The sequence below is a fragment of the Pungitius pungitius genome, chromosome 9 (assembly GCF_949316345.1).
Source record: "Pungitius pungitius chromosome 9, fPunPun2.1, whole genome shotgun sequence".
Taxonomy (NCBI): domain Eukaryota; kingdom Metazoa; phylum Chordata; class Actinopteri; order Perciformes; family Gasterosteidae; genus Pungitius; species Pungitius pungitius.
This window is the reverse complement of record NC_084908.1, coordinates 19,821,205-19,840,060: the sequence shown is the minus strand read 5'-3', so window position 1 is coordinate 19,840,060 and position 18,856 is coordinate 19,821,205. Positions and strand designations below refer to the sequence as shown.

Sequence of the window (18,856 nt, the reverse complement as noted above, 5' to 3'; positions counted from 1 at the left end):
ATTTAATGTTCAACAGACACATTTTAACCTGAGCCACTAAACTTTAAACCTCATGTGTTCATCGCTGCCTTTGGATGATCATGGAATGTAATGTAATCATAAATGACGGCACGACTTGAGAAGAAGGATCAATAATGCGCCGCTGACTCTGCTCATCAGTGTATCATTTAATGTACTCACAGGTTGGTGAACAGGTACAACGTTGTCGCTCACGGTACTAAATCACACATCCATTGATAGTATAAATAGCCAACCTAATAATAATAATAATGATGATAATGATAATACACATTATCAAATACATAAAATCATCAAGTATCCAAGTCTTAAGTTACAGACATCAAATAAAGAGAAATACAAAATATCGCAGACGTTGGAAGTCCAGCTTGAAGCAAAATAAAAAAAAACTAAAATTAAAAAATGAAATCACATTTTGGATATGGCAGTTAATTAGTAAACAGAAGGTTTGATAGAGAAAAGAAATAAAATTGACAAATATTGCAACACGTAAGCATTGTATATTAAAAATAGTTACTGAAAGTGAGAGTAAGACTTCCTGCACAAGACAAAGGCAACGATTTCTAGGTTTTTTTTTTGTTTCGCTTTTTTTTTTGCTCCGAGTAGAAAAATGAAAACACCTTTTCCAAATGCCGGCGGGCGGCGAGACTCCGCCCCCTCTGCCCCCGTCTCACTTCCACTGTAAGGCATTTACGGATGAACCATCTGTTTGAAGGAAGGCATTCCTCTCTCTCGTCACATGAATTGGCCTTTTGGGAGATTCTCAGGGTTTGTAAACGTGGGCCGACGGAGGGGAAACATTTCACCAGTTAAACGATGACACGCGCTGCCCCTCCTTAGCGGGTTTGTGACGGTTTGAGGAGAAAATGTGGTGCTTCCAGTTAACACAACTCATTTTACTTTACTGAAGGGGGGAGGGGGGGCAGTTTGACTTAATGAGCATGGTTTACCAAAATAAAATACTTCAACACAATGGCTAAGACAACAAGCGGGTTCAAACTGAAGGGGGGGGGGGGGGGGGTGGAGCTCTACTGGATGCAGCAGGTATTGCGATGGCCGTTGGAATCTTTGAAGCGCAGGCGCATCTTTGGACGATATTTCTCCAGGTAGAACAGCTGCTTGCTGTTGAACGCTCCGCGGCGCTTCCTGCAGGAGGGTCAGGGCGACACACACACACACACACACAACACGTAAATAATACAAATACAGAAAAAACATTTGTTATTTCTACCTAATTACAACAACATCAGCTTGAATTGTTTTAGCACAGCGGAAATCGGATTCTGTGAAAGCCCCAAATCTGATAAAATGGTTATTTAATATCTGTGCAGCGCTGTGAGAAGATAAATACGAAAACAAAAAGATGCGTTTTGCACCGACTTTGGTTTGTCATTGATAAAAATCAATAATATCCCCGTTGATTGATTCAGAAGAGGAGGTCTAGGACTTCTACTGCAGACCTCGGAGAGCTGATGTTCTGGATGGATTTGTCCTAATTGGACTCATTGATGATGTTTATGTTTTAAATCACAGAATCTACGTAGAGACATTATTGGCGTACACATGAGTAATGTTTGCACCACTAGCGTGAAAGATCATGGTGTGTGTGTGTGTGTGTGTGTGTGTGTGTCATGGTCTCTTTCATGCCGTTTGTCCAGCAGAGAGCGCTGATGTTCATTTCTCAGACCATAAGGTCCAGTCTTTTCTTGGAGAATCACAATGAGAACAAATCTGCTTCTCAAATAAAACACAACCATCTGCTAAACTAACGTCCCGTTGGATATTTTATAGATCCATCAAATTTAAGTTTACGACTGCGAAAAAAACTAACTATTCTATTTGATCCTAATATCTATAAAAAGGTTAGTTATAAATGGTAATGCTCTCTAATTAATGCTCGATACTGATTAACACTGAAAATGATTGACAGGAGGTGTAGACTAAAATAATCCAAGTGCTATATTATTAACATTTATCATATAGGTTTAATCATCACTATCCATATTTTAAAAGGGTGCTTTTATATTGTGACTAACTAATGTAAAGAGCCACAAGTGTCACTTACTGCCGTATGAACTGGACCGCGTCTTCATACTTCATCCCACATTCGATCAAGGCGAGCGCGACCAGAACCGGAGCTCTGAGGGAGACAGGCCGTTATTATTGATCTATCTTCTCATGTTCAGTCGAAAGTGATGAATGTTCAGTGCCATCTTCATCGTTAGTGGTGGAACAGACCACAGCTTATTTATGGCAGATATTTACATTACCCACTAGTGGGAAATAACGTTTAATTAGCGACCGTTATACGCCAACATTAAATAATACGCAACCAGGAGCATTTATTGGATCTCCCATAACAACCAGCCAGTTGGAGCCGACCGCAGAACAAATGAAACATAAGAAATGACTTGAGACGGCTCACCTCCCCAGACCCGCCACACAGTGCACCGCCACGCAGCAGCCCGGCTCCTCCCTGAACTTCAGCTTCAGCAGGTTCAGCCAATCGTCCACGATCTGGTTGGAGGGAGGAGCTCCGTCATCGAAGGGCCAATCCTGGAAGAGTAAGGGGTGGGGGGGTGGGGTAGATTATGTCATCGGCCCAGTCTCTTGGAAAACCAAAACAAAAGAGGTGAGAAGGCTGAACCGGCTGCAGGGGGAAGAGGAATGTTGTTGCAGTGGGAGGGATGTCCGGGGGGGTTTCTGCCTTCACACGCGTCTCCGTTGACAGTTTATGGATTTAATTTGGTCATGAATTTATCAGTTCATGGAGGCAGCCCCCCCCCCCCCCACTCACTTAACAGTACAAACAGTACTTTGGAGCAAATGTCTTCCAGCAATGCTCATGTCAACCACCCGACTGCTAACAGCTAGCTATTTGTGCTAACAGGCTACTTCAGGGTGAAAGTGGCTGATGTTAGAACTTTGCTCTGATGAAATATCTCCTTCATGAAATGTACCACGTGTGCCTGAGCGAGCTGTACCCAGCATGCCTTTCAGCGATGCAACAGGTCATATTTAAAAACTAAATCTGGGGGAAAAGTCAAAGATTTGAGCGCAGCGTTATTTGAGTTTTAATAAAAGGAGCATTTAAGGGGGCGGGAGAGTAAAAAGCAGTTTGGGTTTATGGCACCGACACTCACCAGGACTTGGATCCCTTCCTTCACCACCAGAGTGGCGTCATAAGTGGCCTCACAAACTCTCACCACGGTGGTGACTCCGTACTTCTTCAGCTCCTGTGAAGATGCATCATGGGATGTGTTAGAAAGTTATCTCAAGCACGTTCACAAATGATGCTGCTTGCTTCCAAGTCTCAAATGTGTCTTCCATTGGTTAAACTGCAGCTCATTTCATTATGAAACAATATTCTAAACCACTCCCACCATGTTATTTTAAAAACACAAACTAAACGTCCCCCTCGACCCCGAATAAGCAGTTTAACAGTGAACCGATGGCGCTGAGGCTCACCTCGATGAACTTGTTCAGGGTGGCGTTGGTGGGATTGTGGGTAATGAGGAACCTCATGTTTTTGTAGGTGATCTCCACGGGGGCCGGTCTGTTCATACGAGCCATTGTGACAACGTAAAAAGGAAACAAAACCAAAAATCCTCCGCAGAGTAAAAACACGAATGTAAACACTTGGTTAAACTGGGGAGGGAAAGTCAAAAAAACAAATGTCCAACGAGCTTTTAAAAACCTTGTCTTTTTACGAGGTTGGCTAAAAAAAATAAAAGGGAAAAAAATGAAGGCTGCAACGGGCCAATGAGGAAATTTAGGTAGTTGAAGGACGAAAAAAAGGGAAAAGAACTCAAAACCCTCTCCTTTGGAAGAAAAGAAAGGAAAAAGGAAGCTGGTTCCACCTGGATTCGGGGCAGGCGGATAGCCGACGAGGGCAGTGTGCAGCGGGTGAAGTTACCCCATCCAGGCCGAGTTGTCGCTGGTTGTGGGAGGCGTCCCGGTCCTGCCAACTATCCGGGGTCCCCGCTGGGGCTCAAGTGCGTCGGATGGATGGCGGGTTCGGCCGTTCACTCGTCTGCATAGGCAGCGTGCTGAGCCTGGCAGTAGTCCCCACTGCCCTTCAGAAACTCCATAAATGTGTGACCCAGAACACCACAGAACTGCTGCAGGACACGAGACGGGGAGGGGTTTGAGAAGAGGACACGGAACACAGAGAGAGCTTCTGCTGAAATCAAAGCGTTACAGACCGGACTCAGCGGGGCAGTGCACTTAGATTTGGGCAGTCGGTTCGAATACGGCGGGTTTTTTCACAGGCAAAGATCTGGCTGTGGTTTGGCTTTCTGCTAATGGGTCGGGTCAAAAGTCTTTGGTCGGCGAGGTTTGTCGGTTACATTTGATTTGAAAAACAGAATGATCACAAAGTGGCCGTTTTGTATTCATTTTCTTCTTTAATTAGTCTGAAATATAATTACACATTATTTGAAATCACTTAACCGTTCTATTCATCAAAGGCAACAAACCTAAATAAAAACTAGTTTCACCCACGATGGTGAAACTGCATCTTAAATTAAAGTCCTAAAATCAATGAGAGTTCATCAAGCAACGAGACCGAAACCGCCCTGCGTGTCTTTGCCTATTTGTGATGCAACCAGCACCCAAAATATGAAGCGACGATAATAAACAGACGAAAACATGTGACGTTAAGTTGCACAACAGCCCCTGTGAGTGGCGATGGCAGCATCCCAACATGTTATTATGCAAGGCACTAATCACCTGCCAGGAGACGGGGGTTCGAGTCCCACCCTGAACAGGTGATTTTTTTTTTTTTTTTAAGGTAAAACAAAAGAAAGAACTACAGCAAAATATGAAGGCGTCGCTTACGTAAAGTGACAGTGCGGCTCGGTAACGTCTTACCTAATGGCTGCTGGTGTATAACGGGAAGGATGTGTCATATCTGACATAACCGAGGCCTCCAGCGTTAACACGCATTACCACCGCCCGCACCGTACATCCGACTCACCGCGGCTGCATGTCCTTTAAAGCCCGCATCCGAAGACTGCTTGGGGGGACACGTCCCTTTCCCCGCAGTAAATACAAAAACACGCACTAAGCGGCTCAAGGCTGCTTCGGGCTAATCCGGTATTTTCCGGCTTCCAGCATATTTTTTTTGGGGGGGGGGGGGCGGTGGATGATGATGATTGCTCCGAGGACAAAGAAAGTTCCAAAATGACGGAGCGGGAGGGTTTTTAGGAGAAAGGCGAAGGAGACGAGTCGTGTCAAAGCGGTGATTTGGACGGAGGACGCGGCGTCGCGTCCTTTGTGTGAGGGGGGGGGGGACAGGGACACCGCGAGGGGACACCGGGTTCATCGCCGCCCCGGTAGAGCCCCCCCCCCTCCCCTCTCCCCGAGGCACTCGACGGACAACCGCTTTACGGCGGCCCGTTTCACCCACTCCGAGTGGCACGCGGCAGACGAGGCGACACTCGCTTGTGTGTGCGTGACCCGAAGGAGGGAAAGGGTGAAGGGGAAGGGGCGTCCATTTTAACCGTTAGGAAGCTCCGAGCTGCGCATCCCGACGACGGCTTCCTCCTTCCCCGTGACGAACATCGCACCAACCGCGGACAACGAGCCCAAAGCTCACCCGCTCGGTTAATGTTTCTCGATTCGAGAGAGACATCTCGACGTCAACGCCGGAGTCAACGAGATCCATAACGCGTTTCCTTTGTCGTTGTGTCGAGCAGGCCGTGATTTTAACGGAGAAGAAGGCCAGCTTGGTGAACGATAACGAACAGATTGACTCAAAACCCCGATGCAGTAGAAACAGTATGGCGGCCACACACACAGACACACGGTACTTACTGGGATATGCTTACTCATTGAAGATTGTAGCTTAATCATACAGCCGGTCCCCAGAAAAAGGTAAAGGTGTGAAACGGTTCTCCACCATACAGTCCCGCGTGTTTCTCCGAGCGGAGCCGAAGTCTCCTGATCCGCTGCGACGACAGCGTCACGATGCCGAGGAAGAATCAGACAGCTTCCGGACAGGACTTTCAAAATAAAACGTAACAGGTGCTGATTATTTCCGAAAACATTCGTAAACACGTATCAGCTATTCAATGTCATGCGTTGTCAGATATTGAGATATAATTGATGACTTGGGGAAATCATCATGACATTCAGAATGATCTGATGTGTGGTTAAATACGTGTCCCACACCGGCTCAAACCATGCAATTTAGTCACATTCATGCATCACCAACTTCAATCCAATAAAATAATAAATATAATACTTTAAACGGCCAGTAACCACAATGAGTACATCTCTTTTTTTGTTTGTTACTCCGTCCAAGTATATTTGTACCCTTTAATGGCAGACCGTAAGCTTCTTTTGAAGTGAAACCGAGAAGACTTCCGGTGATGCCTAGATTGAATTATCGCGAGCTTGATGCGGCTCTTTAAAACCCCACCCGGTAAACGTGAGGTGTTCTGCCCAGACATCCCTCTGCCTGCATGCTGCAGCGGTCAGGTGGTGAGGCCTCGGACTGCCCCTCCATCCCCTGTAACCACCACATTTTTACCATCCGTGATCACAAATGATCACAATGTAAAGAAAAAAGAAAGATGATACAGATACTACACCCGGACGAGATACATAGACATGGATCTACTGAAAATGCCTAACTCTAAAATATACAGCATGTCATTTTTATAGCTAAATGTGAGAATGGAGACTTCTGCATCAATATTATTGAGACTAAGAAAATGTGAAGCTGCTTTCTAGGGCAATTTAATCCTAATTAAATGAACTTTGTCAGGCCACTTGATGTTTGAATTCCCAAGTCATCAGTGTCTAATTTCCGAATCCTCAACGCTGAGTCACCAGTCATCAGACGGAGGCCTACAGCACCAGAGGGAGGTGGCCCATCCAGAAGGGGAATTGTAAAAGAGGCAAACGCAAATGTTGTGAGGAGAAGATTTGCTAAATATACATCAGTACTTTAAGAATTTTAATTATATTGGTACCACATTGCACTCAGGTATTTTGTTTTTTTTTTAGTTCTAACTTATGACAACCCAATATTTAACACAACTTCTCGGTTGAAAAGAAAAGTCATTTGGGAACACCATTTTTTTACTTTCCAAAAAGGTTCCTGGATATACGCGTATGTAGTTAAAAAGAAACATTGATTAATTCGTATTCTTCACTTTCAATATACTGTATATAATTTGCAGTTTCAGGTAAATCTGTCTGGTTCCTCGTAGTCGTGTGGTTGCATCTCTCTGGAATGAATAAGTTTGCTCCCACACCTTTCTGGAAGCCGGAGCAGAGCCGCTGACCTCTGCAGTTTCACTCTGCAGCGACACAAAAGAGGCTCTGAATGGTGCTCCGCGCAGCCAATGAGAGGGAGCGGCGGCGGCTCCGTGTCCTCCAGCACGCCGGACGGTGCCAGTTTCCTGCCGGACCCCCGTGGGTGTTGGGGGGGTGGGGGGGCTGGAGATAGGAGGGGTGGGTACAAAGAGAATTTTCCAATCCGTCACTATTGTACCAATTGTCTATAAAGATTGATGTGCGAGGGAAGCTCTGCCTTCACAGGAGGGCGATCAAATTCCAAATCACAGTTCATGAAACAGTCCACACAAAGAAATGAATGACTCTGAAGATTTCCAGGTAATAACTCCAAGTCTATCTTTCTCTTTTATATTTTAAACACAAAGGGGTGTATGGATTCATCTGTTTGGGCTTCAAATACATTTTAAAAACCTTTATCTGTGCCTTTTAAAATTGAATCCTCACACTCTTCACTTGAACGTTCCTTTCCTTTGTCTTTTCCAGAGTAGAGTGATGGACCAAACCGATGGCACAAGGATGAGCCTGCAGGGCACCAGGAAGGGGGTGAAAGTGACGGGCAAACATGTACACCGTGTGGACTGGGCCTGCAGAACAGGAGGTCCATCCATCGTCCACTCTCCCGCCAGCACCCCTTTACCTCCACCCGCCCCCACCCTGATCTCCATAGCCCCCCTGCCTCACAGGCGCCCGGAGACAGCCGATGATCCCGAGGTAGACAAACCTGCCTCGGGGAAGGATTGGACCACAAAGGGGCCCTCTCAATACCGCGCGTCCTTCAGGGATTCGGGACTCCCCCTTCAGACCACGGAGGAGCTGAAGACCATGCTGAGGGACAGTCCTCTGCTCAGCCCCGGGGGAATAGACGGCTGGAAGCCAGGGAGTCCTTACACCTACCTGCACGGAAGCAGCAGCGCCGAAGGGATCGGGAGGCCAGACGCGCGTCAGGACAACGAGAGCCCCGGCAGGACGTTCAGCACCTTCAAACCCCATTCTGACGCTTCCAGAAGAGGGCCCGTGCCCAGTGACGGCACGTCTATTCAGCAGCCTTCCGTCGTGGATTCATCCAGCTCAGTCAGGGCAAACAACAACACAAATAGGCAGCCTGTAGTTGGGGACGACTCATATGCAAGCGGCGGCTCCTGTGGAGAGACTGGAGCTCCTCATACAGGTTGGTGAAGCTCTGATTAAGACATAAGTTTATCCTATGTGTACTTTATAGCATGTATTATATTAATAAGGATATTACTCCTTCCACAGATAACGGAAACGAGACTGTGAAGATCTTTGGAAACCAGAAGTTCATGACAGCCATGGAGCAGATCAAGCAACAGATTGCCAGAGAAGACATCAACTTTGTCCGCTTTGAGGCAACCGACCTCCACGGGGTGTCCAGGTCCAAGACTGTGCCAGTCCGCTTCTTCCATGTAATCACCCCACCACATCTATCTATCTATCTATCTATCTATCTATCTATCTATCTATCTATCTATCTATCTATCTATCTATCTATCTATCTATCTATCTATCTATCTATCTATCTATCTATCTATCTATCTATCTATACTACAGTGATTTTTTTGATTTATGGTAATTTATTCAACATTAACCCCATCTTTTTTATAATCAATGTCTTTCCATTTTCGTTTTGTTTATTCCTTTTATTCCTTTTAATGGCATTTATTCTCAAAAAGATATGGGTACATTCCATTAATGCAGGGGTGTCAAAAGTAGCTGTAATTCCTAAAACGTCCCGTGGGTGTTGCACTCTGTGAGTGAGCGCATGCGTTTGACCAGGAGGATCGACGGCCGCATCACACCTTCCCCCCTGGTCAACCAGACCGTCCACACCCGCACTCCGCAAGTCCGACCGGACCATCCGCGCACACCCCGCCCGGTTGACTAGTCTGGCCCCCTACCTAAACTGAGTTTGACACCCCTGCATTAATGCTTCGATATACACGTTGCATCCATAGGAGAAAGCGGTGTACGGGGTACCGATGCCGAGAAGCTACTTGGAGCTCACTCTGAGCCCTAAGAGCAACGAGGTAGACAACGCCAACGCAGCCAACTTCAGCAGTGACGTGCTTCTGATCCCCGACCTTTCGACCTTCAGAGTCTTACCCTGGGCGGAGCAGACCGCCCGAGTCATCTGCGACCCCTGCACTGTGAAGGGAAGCTCCCTTCGCACTTCTCCTCGCCTCATCGCCAAGCAGCTCCTTAGCCAGTTGCAGAGCCTGGGGTTCTCCCTGCAGTCGTCCTTCACCTACGAGTGCTGCGTCCTGGGAGCGCCGGACCGGATCGGACCGAAGACTCTTCTATTCCCGGCCACCACCCTGCTGGGCAACCACGACCTGCCTTTCTTCCAGCAGCTGGTGGACAGCATGTACTGCATGGGCGCCGACATAGACAGTATCGCGTCTGCCAGCGGCCCCGGTCAGATGGAGATCAACTTGAGGCCGGAGTTCGGGATCGGCGCTGCAGACAGCGCCTTTACCTTCCGCACCGGCATCAAAGAGATGGCTCGCAAGCACAGCTACATTGCCAGCTTCTTCGCCGATGACGGGTTGTACAACGCCGGGGTGCTCTCTCACAGCCTGTGGGATGCCAACGGACGGCAGAGCCTCTTCGTCAGCGGAGACAAGGCCGTCGAGCTATCCGAGATCGGCAGGAAGTGGCTGGCCGGGCTCCTTGTCCACTCCGCCGCCCTGAGCTGCCTGATGTCGCCCGGCCTCAGCTGTCGGAGCCACATGGCCAAGACGATCAAAGACCCCAAACCAATGCTCTACGCCACGTGCGGCTGCAACGACAACAGCACCTCCTTCAACATCAAGTGTCACGGCGGGAGGGAGACGCACATCGACAACAAGCTGGGCTCGGCAATGGCCAACCCTTACATTGTGCTGGCCGCCACTGTGGCCGCGGGACTGGATGGCATCCGGCGGAACCTGAACTTTGACGGCGGTCTTGACAAAGCCCCCAGCCAGCAGAAGGACTTTGCCGTCCCTGTGAAGCTGGACGATGCTCTAGAGGCGCTGGGGGAGGACCACGTCATCTGCAGCACCCTCGGTGAACCGTTTGTTCAGTATTTCATCGCCATGAAAAAGTTTGAGATTGAGACTCAAGAGCTGGACGATGAGCGGAACAAGTGCCTGGAGTATTTCATCTAGACACCCTCTCTGTTTTATGGTACTGCCGCACAAATGAAATAGCTTCAATAGCTTTTTTCATTTGACATATTATGTTGATACTTTATTAAGATAAGAAAACCCCGGAATCTGCATGATTATCACATGGATTGTTGATATTTTTCAATTATTTCAAAATAAAGGTATAAGTACTCCCTCAATGTGCAAACACGTTTTGTTGGTTGTGTCTCTCCAGCTTTAGCTGTTATTTAATATTTTCCTCCTCTTTGGGAGCCTCTGCTTCTCTGCAGTTTCAAAGAGCTTCTATATCTTACTTTATTCAAGGGTTCCTCTGCTAAACCTTCCATCTTTTAACAAAACACAATATATTGCCAACAAAATGAGTGGCAGGCCTACCATGAAGTGTCATTGTTCTCTAAACGGCTGTTGTGTGCTGGACCATGACACTTGGACATTGTGTTGTCGTAGTGGTGTCTTCCCATTCAGGCAGATAATGTCCCTTTTATGTGCACAGGTAAATCACATTACTTGTTGTCTTTGTTGTGTTATTGTCAACAAATCAAACCAAAACTATCCTTACTTTCAAAACTCCACAAGCCCATTTGTTCACTTTATAGATAGATTAAAGTAACAAAAATAGATCCTTCACATTTAAATACAGCTCTCAGTAGATTCCTTTAAACAGCAAATTAAAGCAAAACTACAGTGTGTATCGTTATGGTGATAATATAATCATTGATGAGATGTTGGGGGAGGTCTATGGCAAAGAGGAGGAAGAGGTATCAGGCTTTGATACACACAATACCTTATGCTTTTAACGAAAAAATATAAAATGTCTTTTTAACTCAACTTTACTAAAAGAGACAAAACACTTTCAATAAAAAGAGTGACGTTTATTTTCACAAATATTTTCAAAACCTTGACCCACCGATATGATCACCCCCCATCGACTGCGTCCACCCTAATATCCAACAAAGGTTAAAACAGTGTGTTTTAGCACCGTGGAAAATATCACGATCAGAGAACACACACTAACACCACATGCTGTTCTCCATTGAGCGCTGGTATCACAGAAAAGGATGCACAATGTTCTTGATCTGAAAGATTTTGAAGATAAATTTCATTTCATGTTTTAAATTTTAGATCATCGACCGTCTGAGGATTCCCCCGATTGAAGAAATGCAAAAACGAAGCCCTGATTTGGGTTGAAGACAGGCAGAAGTTGGAACTGTTAATCAAAGTTGAGGTATTTCAGACTGCCGAATAAGAAAAAGTGTTTCATAACACTATATGGCCCAGGCTTCATCTGGAGTTTGACTTGACAATAACAAAACAAATCCATCAAATGTCTCTGCATCGGGGTCCAAATAAATCCTCAAGCAACCCCTGGGTCTTGCACCTTGAGGACCTTCAGCGCGGCGGCCATCTTTTGCCTCTGCGCCCCTCACTTGTTCTTGCCTATTAGATTTCCTACACGCTGCATGAAGCGTCCAAGTTTGTTGTCGGCGGCGCTCTGATGCGTGGAGTCCTGCCTGTTCAGGAAGGAGCGCCCGTCACTCTCCGGAGGAAGACCATCAGAGCTGAGCAAATCCTCGAATCGACTGTAGACCTTCTGTTTCCCGGAGTCATCGGCTGCCTCGTCGCTCCTCAAGCCTCGCTGCGGCTCCCCGGAGGGGGTTGGCTTCCTCTGGCTGGAGGAGCGCTGAGGAGTCAGCCTCGGGAACGGAGACTTCTGCCTCACAGTCTCCGCCGGTCCGCCGGGAGTGCTTTGCGACCGGGAGAGGCTCGACGATTGGTCCCTCTCGGCCGGGTGCCCGGCGGGGGCCGCGTAGGATCTTACCGAGGGCTTTCTCTGGAGGGACTTCTCCTCTTTCTTGTGCACTTTCTTTTCGTCTTGCGAAAGCATTGACGCAACTTTCATCCTTAAGGAATGCTTCCTTTGAAGCAGCGGCTCCTGGCCTGATCCTTTCTTTTTTTCCACCTGACCACTTTTATCTGCCAGTGAGGGCTGAGATCCTGCAAAAGGGTTTAAGATTTTTGGGACAGTTTGTACATCATTGGATGTGGATTTCTTTCTTTCCCGGGGAGCTGGGCCTGAGCCTTTTCCCGCCTTGCAGATGGAGTCAAGGCCTTCTCCGCCTGGGTCCTTGAGCTGTGACTCTGCGGGTATGCTGGACTCAACAGATTTTTCTTTTGGAACAGCTCTCTCATCTTTGCAAACCTCCTCTCGTCCTTCTTTCAACACAGCCGAGTCTGAACTGTTGACGGGTAAGCACTCCCCCTTTTCCTCCGGGATCTCAGTCAAGGACTTCATCGCCCTTGGGTGTTGGAGATGAGAAACCTTGAGCATTGAATCGCTTTGTGTAACATCTAAATCAGCCCCTGGCTCGTGCCAGTCATACGTCTGCGTTGTCTTGCGATCTGGAGCTACGGCCCCGTCGCAGTGGGAGGCAGAGCGCTGGCCCTTGGGGAGAGTTTGCTCTCTTTTGTCCGCTACCTTCTTCTGCTCGCTGTCTTTGTGGTCGGCCGGATCCCTGCTGTGCCCGTTTTGCGCATTTGGCTCTGAGTCTGCCACAACCTTCCTCTTGTCCAAATTCCGCTTATATTTTGTCTTCTCCTGGTAAGTAGACCTCAGGGACTCTTGGCTGTGCCTGAGATTGGTGTAGTCCTGCAGACTGAGCCTCTTCTGCCTCACTTCTTCCAGCCTGGACTTAATGTCCATCGACCTGTTGTGGATCAGCTGCGTCTGATGCTCGTTCAGGCCTGTGTGGCTCCCGTACGGAGATATTATAGATGACATGGTGTCACAAGATGCATCCAGAGGCACGCCGCTGTCGTTGAAGTACGTGTCCATCTTCCACCTGTTGAGGGAGGTTTCAGAGTTGAACGGGATCAGGCTCTGGTCCGCTCCGTAGCGGTTCTGGTGCCTGAGGTGGTGCTGAGATGATCTGTTTGGTGGCAGTAGGTCGCTGCCCCCTCTCGGATTGGGGCGCGTCTTCTCTGGATTGATGGGTACTCCGATGTTCTTGGTCCCCATCCGCAGCCGAGTCAGGGGGCTCAACTTCTGAAGTTCTCCGCCGTAGCTGTGCCCCCTCATCAGGTTCCCCATGTCGAAACAGTGTGACTGGTGCAGCTTCTCCTGCACGCTCAGCCCTCGGGTCATCGCGGTGGAATTGCTGAACCGGTCGTCCCGAGCGCCCCACGTGCCGTGGGTCACTTGGGATTGGGTGTGAAGTTGGTGGAGGGAGAGGTGGCTGGAGTTGGGGCTCTGCAGGGCCACGATGTCTCTAAGGTACTGGACGGACGACTTCTCCCTGGAGAGGATGGTGGGAACCGTGGAGCGGGCGTACAGTCTGCGGAACTCCTCGTCGTAAGAGCCAACCAGCTGACCAGTGATCACCAGGACCATGCTAACGTTGATCTTTTCAAAGGACCATGTGTAGCTGAAAAGGAAAAAGGCAGTCATCAGAGTGCAAGCAGAAAGGATGATAATGATGATGGAAAGACCTTTCTGAGCCCCTTCATGGGGCCTAATGGTACGGGAGGGGGGGCGGCGGTGCAAAGACTATTTTTGATGAATATTGGCCTCTGTTATTTTATAATTCTTGATGAAGGGAGAAAAAGGAAGGACCGACTTACCTGTATGTTCCATACAAAACTGTTCGACAGTCCACTAGAAGAAATCTTTGCTCCAAATCTCCCTGAAACTTCACCCCGGACTGACACTGATACCGCTGCCCACAAACTGTCCGGACACGGATGTTCTGGTGCAGAGACAAACGAAATTAATCACAAAGTTAGAGCCATAACAAAACAAAAAAGACATATTTTGTCATTTTCCTTTCAATAAACTCATTAGGCACATCTGCATCAAAGGTTTCTGGCCACTAGGGGTTAGTGACAACACAGTTGGTAGCAAACAGTTTCCTGATGACACATCCATTCGGTGGACATTGAGTGGTCTCAGTAGGACAGCGGCTATTGTACGTAAAAAAGATAATTGAATGAATGGAATACAGAGCAGCTTGAGGAGGGTAATCAAAATAATTAAATTAAATATAAATTTACAAGATTAAACTTCCGCTTGTGAAATCAAAACAATGAGCTGAAAAATGCGAAGATAAAAAAATTAGCTGAACAAAGTTGTCCCTCTTCAATAGTTGTCCGTGGACAATGCATGTTTTTGATGAAGCATTGAGCTGTTAAACTGTAGTAATTCTCGGTCATTCGAGATTCATAATTGTGAATTTTTTTGAATCTTGTGCAGTAACGTACAACAGTCGCCGTGGCAGCAGCACACATAAAAATGGCCGCCGCCCCGTACACCCTGTTAAGTGAACTTGAATATCGGCAATCCAGCACAAAGCATCAGCCTACGATAAAAACAGGACACACCCCCCTTAGGATCCTCAACATGACCAAACCTGTGTGTCAGTTTTTTTTTCTCTAGATGGCTACCGGCTAAATAATTACATCTCAACGCCGCTCTGACTCAGTCGCCGTTGATCTGGCTGTCGAGATGTCGTCGGTTGTCTAACAGGAAAATCAGGCAACGGCAACATGGGCTGTCCCAGGTGGCCTCAGGTCGTCTCGCATGATATTGACAGGCTGGGAAACGCTGCCTTTTCACGACAGCCTTTTCACGACAGCCTTTTCACCAAGGCGTGTGAAGCAAATGTCAGACCTAATCCAACTAAACGCCTGTGCCAATACAAGAAAGGTCTGGCCAGAGGCGAAGCATCCTCCTGCAGGTGGAATACGAATGTAGGGAAACACTCTGAAGGTTTTGTAGATCAGATCTATATATATTATGTGCCTCACACTGCAGCGTTTACATTTTTACGATCTATTTAGTTGAGCTGTCAACTGTTGCTTTTTGCACGTGGAGGAGTTGCCCCCAGCTGGTCAGGAGAGAGACAACGTTTTAAAAGGAGAGGGACTCATGTTGTGTCTCTCCTCACCTTGAAGTCTTGGACGTTGATGCCCACCCTCTGTGACATGGTGCGGAAGCTCCTGAACTGGGAATCGTCCAGGAGGATGTAGACCATCACTCCCCTCAGCGCGGCAGTGACGACCTCTTTGAAAATATCCAGGTCGGTGAAGACGTCCATCGCTATGGCGATGACCTGGAGAGAATAAAAAATTTGGAGAAGAACTTAAAATGATTCATTCACTCCCAAAGGTAACAAACAAAAGGCGTCAGAGGCGTTTTTTAATGACCGATGCTATATTTAAATGACTGGCGGAATGTGTCACCAACCGCCAAGTCAAATTCCTTGTGTGTCTAACATATTATGGTAATAAATTCTTCCTGATTCCTGATTAAAAGCTCTACCGAGATTTGATTTGAAATTGAATCATTAAAAAAAGTTAGTTTAAAAAAAACTTAAAGAAAAGAAGAATATCTGGAAGCTCTTTTCCTGCACAGAACAAAAACAGGTGCTACAAGCGTAACCATCCGTGTGAGATTTCATTTGCTCTAACAGAAATGTCATGTTATTAAAGAGTTAACACACTCTTCCTTGCCTCATATAAGACTTTATAAGGTAATTTAAATCTCAATTTCAACCAGACATGTTGTATCAGATAGCTGAATGATAAGAGGTGTGGTTCTCTACTAAAATGGTTGTGTGCAGCTGAATGTAGAGAAAAATCAAGCAGAGACACGTTGGCATGTCACATCTCCTAAAGGAAAAAACGGCTTTCAGGTTAACCTTTTCCATCGAGAGCTCTCATTACAGGTGGCAAATTGACTCTTTGTCAGTGTGCAGATGTTCCGATGTGGATTCTGTTCATTGTGTGCCCCAAGATGGTCTTTGAACAAGAGTTATGGATAATCGATTTTCCCTCTCGGCTACGTTTTTTCCGGTTAGTCAGGGTTCTGCCTGCTGAGGCTCACGGTTCATCTCGTACTCTTCACAAAGGGACTGTTCAATACAACGCTCACGTGTTTGTTTTTTTTACCAAAATCTGCAGCCAAATGAAGACGATTGTGGTAGAAAGTTTTTGTTCCATAAATACAAGCAAAATTCATGCAATTTAAAATAAAATAGAAAAGTGTAATCTGTTCTTTCCGGATTTCTGACCTCAGAGATCCATGAACTCAGAGTGTCGACGCTCGTCTCAAACGGAAACCGCCTCAGGGCGTCCTGAAGGTCATATTCTGATCCGAACAGCACCACATCATCTGCAAAGAGCAGCGATGCTACAAATACTTTCTTTAGCTCAGCCTGACGAGGCCAATGTTACTAAGTACAACTACTCAGCATATCACTTCTAGGTGCTAATTTAATCAGAGGGATTGCTTCTCAACATAACAAAGCTCTTAACATGGCAACCGCTAAGACGGAGGGCTAGGAGCTAACAAGGCTAGCAACTAACGGCGCTAACAGCGCCTGCAATGCGCAGCAGTGCTGAAAAGATGTGTTTTCCTGAGCTGAAACCAGAAGGGGTACTCTTTACTCTGCTATTTATTTTTCTTTTTTACATGAGAGTACATGCGCTGTACAACACTACTGATCCTCCAGTATAAAGTACCTCAAACGAACTTCACATTGACAAACATCATTTAAAAATACTAACAACATAATATGAACTGAACAATAGAACTGGAGCCATTCTGCAAATGGAGTACCTTTACTTTTGATACTATGATCTTGCAGAGAACACTTCTTCCATTAAGTAGGACTTCTACTTCTAATGAGGTATTTTTTAGACTGTGGTATTGAAACTTTCCCCTCAATAAACAAGATCAGAGTATGCTGTATGTGCAGAGAAATATGTAGCGTGATGTGTATCGTCTCCTGAGCAAAGCAAGGCCTTCGATTGTGTGTTTTAAAGGCTGTGATGTGTGAAACACAGACAGGAAGAGGAATCTTTTCTACCTCGCCATCCCCTCGCTGATGGATGAGATGACACCGACATCACCCTGCATCTTCAGAGCATTCAACAGCATCGTGTTCTCACCTGCCTCGCCTCCTGTATCTGTTTGCGCACCACCTCTTTGATGGTCGGCGTGTTGTGTCGGGGCGGGTTGAACAGCAGGCTGATGCTGGTCTCCTCGCTCCTCAGGGACACCTGCGGCCAGCCCAGGTCCAGCTCGGGCACCTCCTCGTCCGACTCCATCGGGAAGTAGGTGGAGGGGCCGGCCCGGTCCTCGACCTGCTTACCCTCGGGGGAGTCGTCCGTGACCGGCAGCTCCGCATTTTGGAAGATGTAGAGGATCTCCTCCTCGGACAGGAAGTGGCCGATCTGCTCGGCGCGGAGGAACTCCTCGTAGGCCTCCTTGCCTCCACAGAGCAGCGCGTAAATGGCCAGGCGGTAGGACTCTTTGTAATGTGGCTGGATGTAAAGAGGACTGTTGTCTTCTTTTAGCGAAGACAGGCACGACAGGTTGGACTCCATGGATGCCGGATCCCCCGCCCCCTTCCCGTGACCCCAGACCTCAATGAGCAGCAGGCCTCTCCTTTACCTTCAGTGGGAGTCGTGTGTCACGGATGAACATGAATGTTCAGACTGAAAAACAAACCCATCATGGGGAAAATGTCAAAACCAGTCTGTCAGGTGTGATTCACCACAGGTACGTGGGTAAATAGCACAAGGCACATTCGACTCATTGCGATTAAAAAGTGCCTCGAACGGACTTACTTCATGACTGGAAAGAGAAATCCATTAAGAGTCCTGAAAATCCAAGGTACGGCTTAAAAGACACGGTCAAACCCTCCAGGAAGCCTTTATGTATGTGTGTGTGTCTGTGCGTGTCTGTGTGTGTGTGTCTGCGTGTGTGCTGCACTAAAGGTGTGACTGTTGAGTTTGTCGTACCTGCCCAGTCGGCTCCACTGACAGCTCACAAAGCTGTAACAAAGCCCCGCCCACCTCGGCTCGCCTGGGTTTCGGTGAGCGGGAGCCGGTTTTTCGGTAACCTATCCAGCTGCACTCGAGCCCAAATACACAGCAACACACAACAGGGCACACGGACGCGTGCTTCAGGGGGACTCATGTTACCGTGTTGTTGTCATTAAGCCCTTTTTAAAGGCTTATCTTCTCCCAGCTGTCACAAAGGCCTCATTGTGTCCCGCCAGATGTCTGAGTAGTTTCCACGTGTTGAGTCTTTACAAACAGATGTTATTTAGTTCTGCACAAGGAGAATAAAACGCACAAATATACACAGAGCGAGACAAAGATCCGTCCAAATCAACAGTTGGAACAGAAGAAACGAGCAGGTGAAGCGAGGGGGAAGCTCAGTGGGAGCAGCTCCCTGTTTCATGAGTATTCATTCTCCCGAAAGCGTGGCTGAGCTCTTCTACACACTCCACAATAGAAATAGAAGGTTGGTCCACATCAGCCCATCACAGTTTACACCTCTTTAATCTCACACTGAGTGA

At 47.3% G+C, this 18,856-nt stretch overlaps 3 protein-coding genes across 3 annotated transcripts; 1 reads left to right on the top strand and 2 right to left on the bottom strand.

Moving 5' to 3' along the window:
* Positions 1-147: 147 nt before the first annotated feature.
* Positions 148-3,777, bottom strand: ptp4a1 (protein tyrosine phosphatase 4A1). Its single transcript, XM_037472179.2, has 5 exons — positions 3,487-3,777; positions 3,162-3,254; positions 2,444-2,574; positions 2,084-2,158; positions 148-1,164 (listed from the first exon to the last, which is right to left on the bottom strand). Exons 1-5 carry the CDS (start codon positions 3,589-3,591, stop codon positions 1,047-1,049), a joined length of 522 nt encoding a protein of 173 aa, XP_037328076.1. The 5' UTR covers positions 3,592-3,777; the 3' UTR covers positions 148-1,046.
* Positions 3,778-7,842: 4,065 nt separating this feature from the next.
* lgsn (lengsin, lens protein with glutamine synthetase domain) lies at positions 7,843-10,672 on the top strand. The gene is made up of 3 exons (XM_037471943.2): positions 7,843-8,494; positions 8,584-8,750; positions 9,300-10,672. The coding sequence occupies exons 1-3, from the start codon at positions 7,843-7,845 to the stop codon at positions 10,491-10,493; spliced, it is 2,013 nt and encodes a 670-aa protein (XP_037327840.2). The 3' UTR covers positions 10,494-10,672.
* A 694-nt stretch (positions 10,673-11,366) lies between these two features.
* Positions 11,367-18,258, bottom strand: LOC119217883 (protein FAM83B-like). Its single transcript, XM_037471897.2, has 5 exons — positions 18,120-18,258; positions 17,439-17,987; positions 15,434-15,598; positions 14,112-14,236; positions 11,367-13,915 (listed from the first exon to the last, which is right to left on the bottom strand). The coding sequence occupies exons 2-5, from the start codon at positions 17,874-17,876 to the stop codon at positions 11,917-11,919; spliced, it is 2,727 nt and encodes a 908-aa protein (XP_037327794.2). The 5' UTR covers positions 17,877-17,987; positions 18,120-18,258; the 3' UTR covers positions 11,367-11,916.
* Positions 18,259-18,856: the final 598 nt, after the last annotated feature.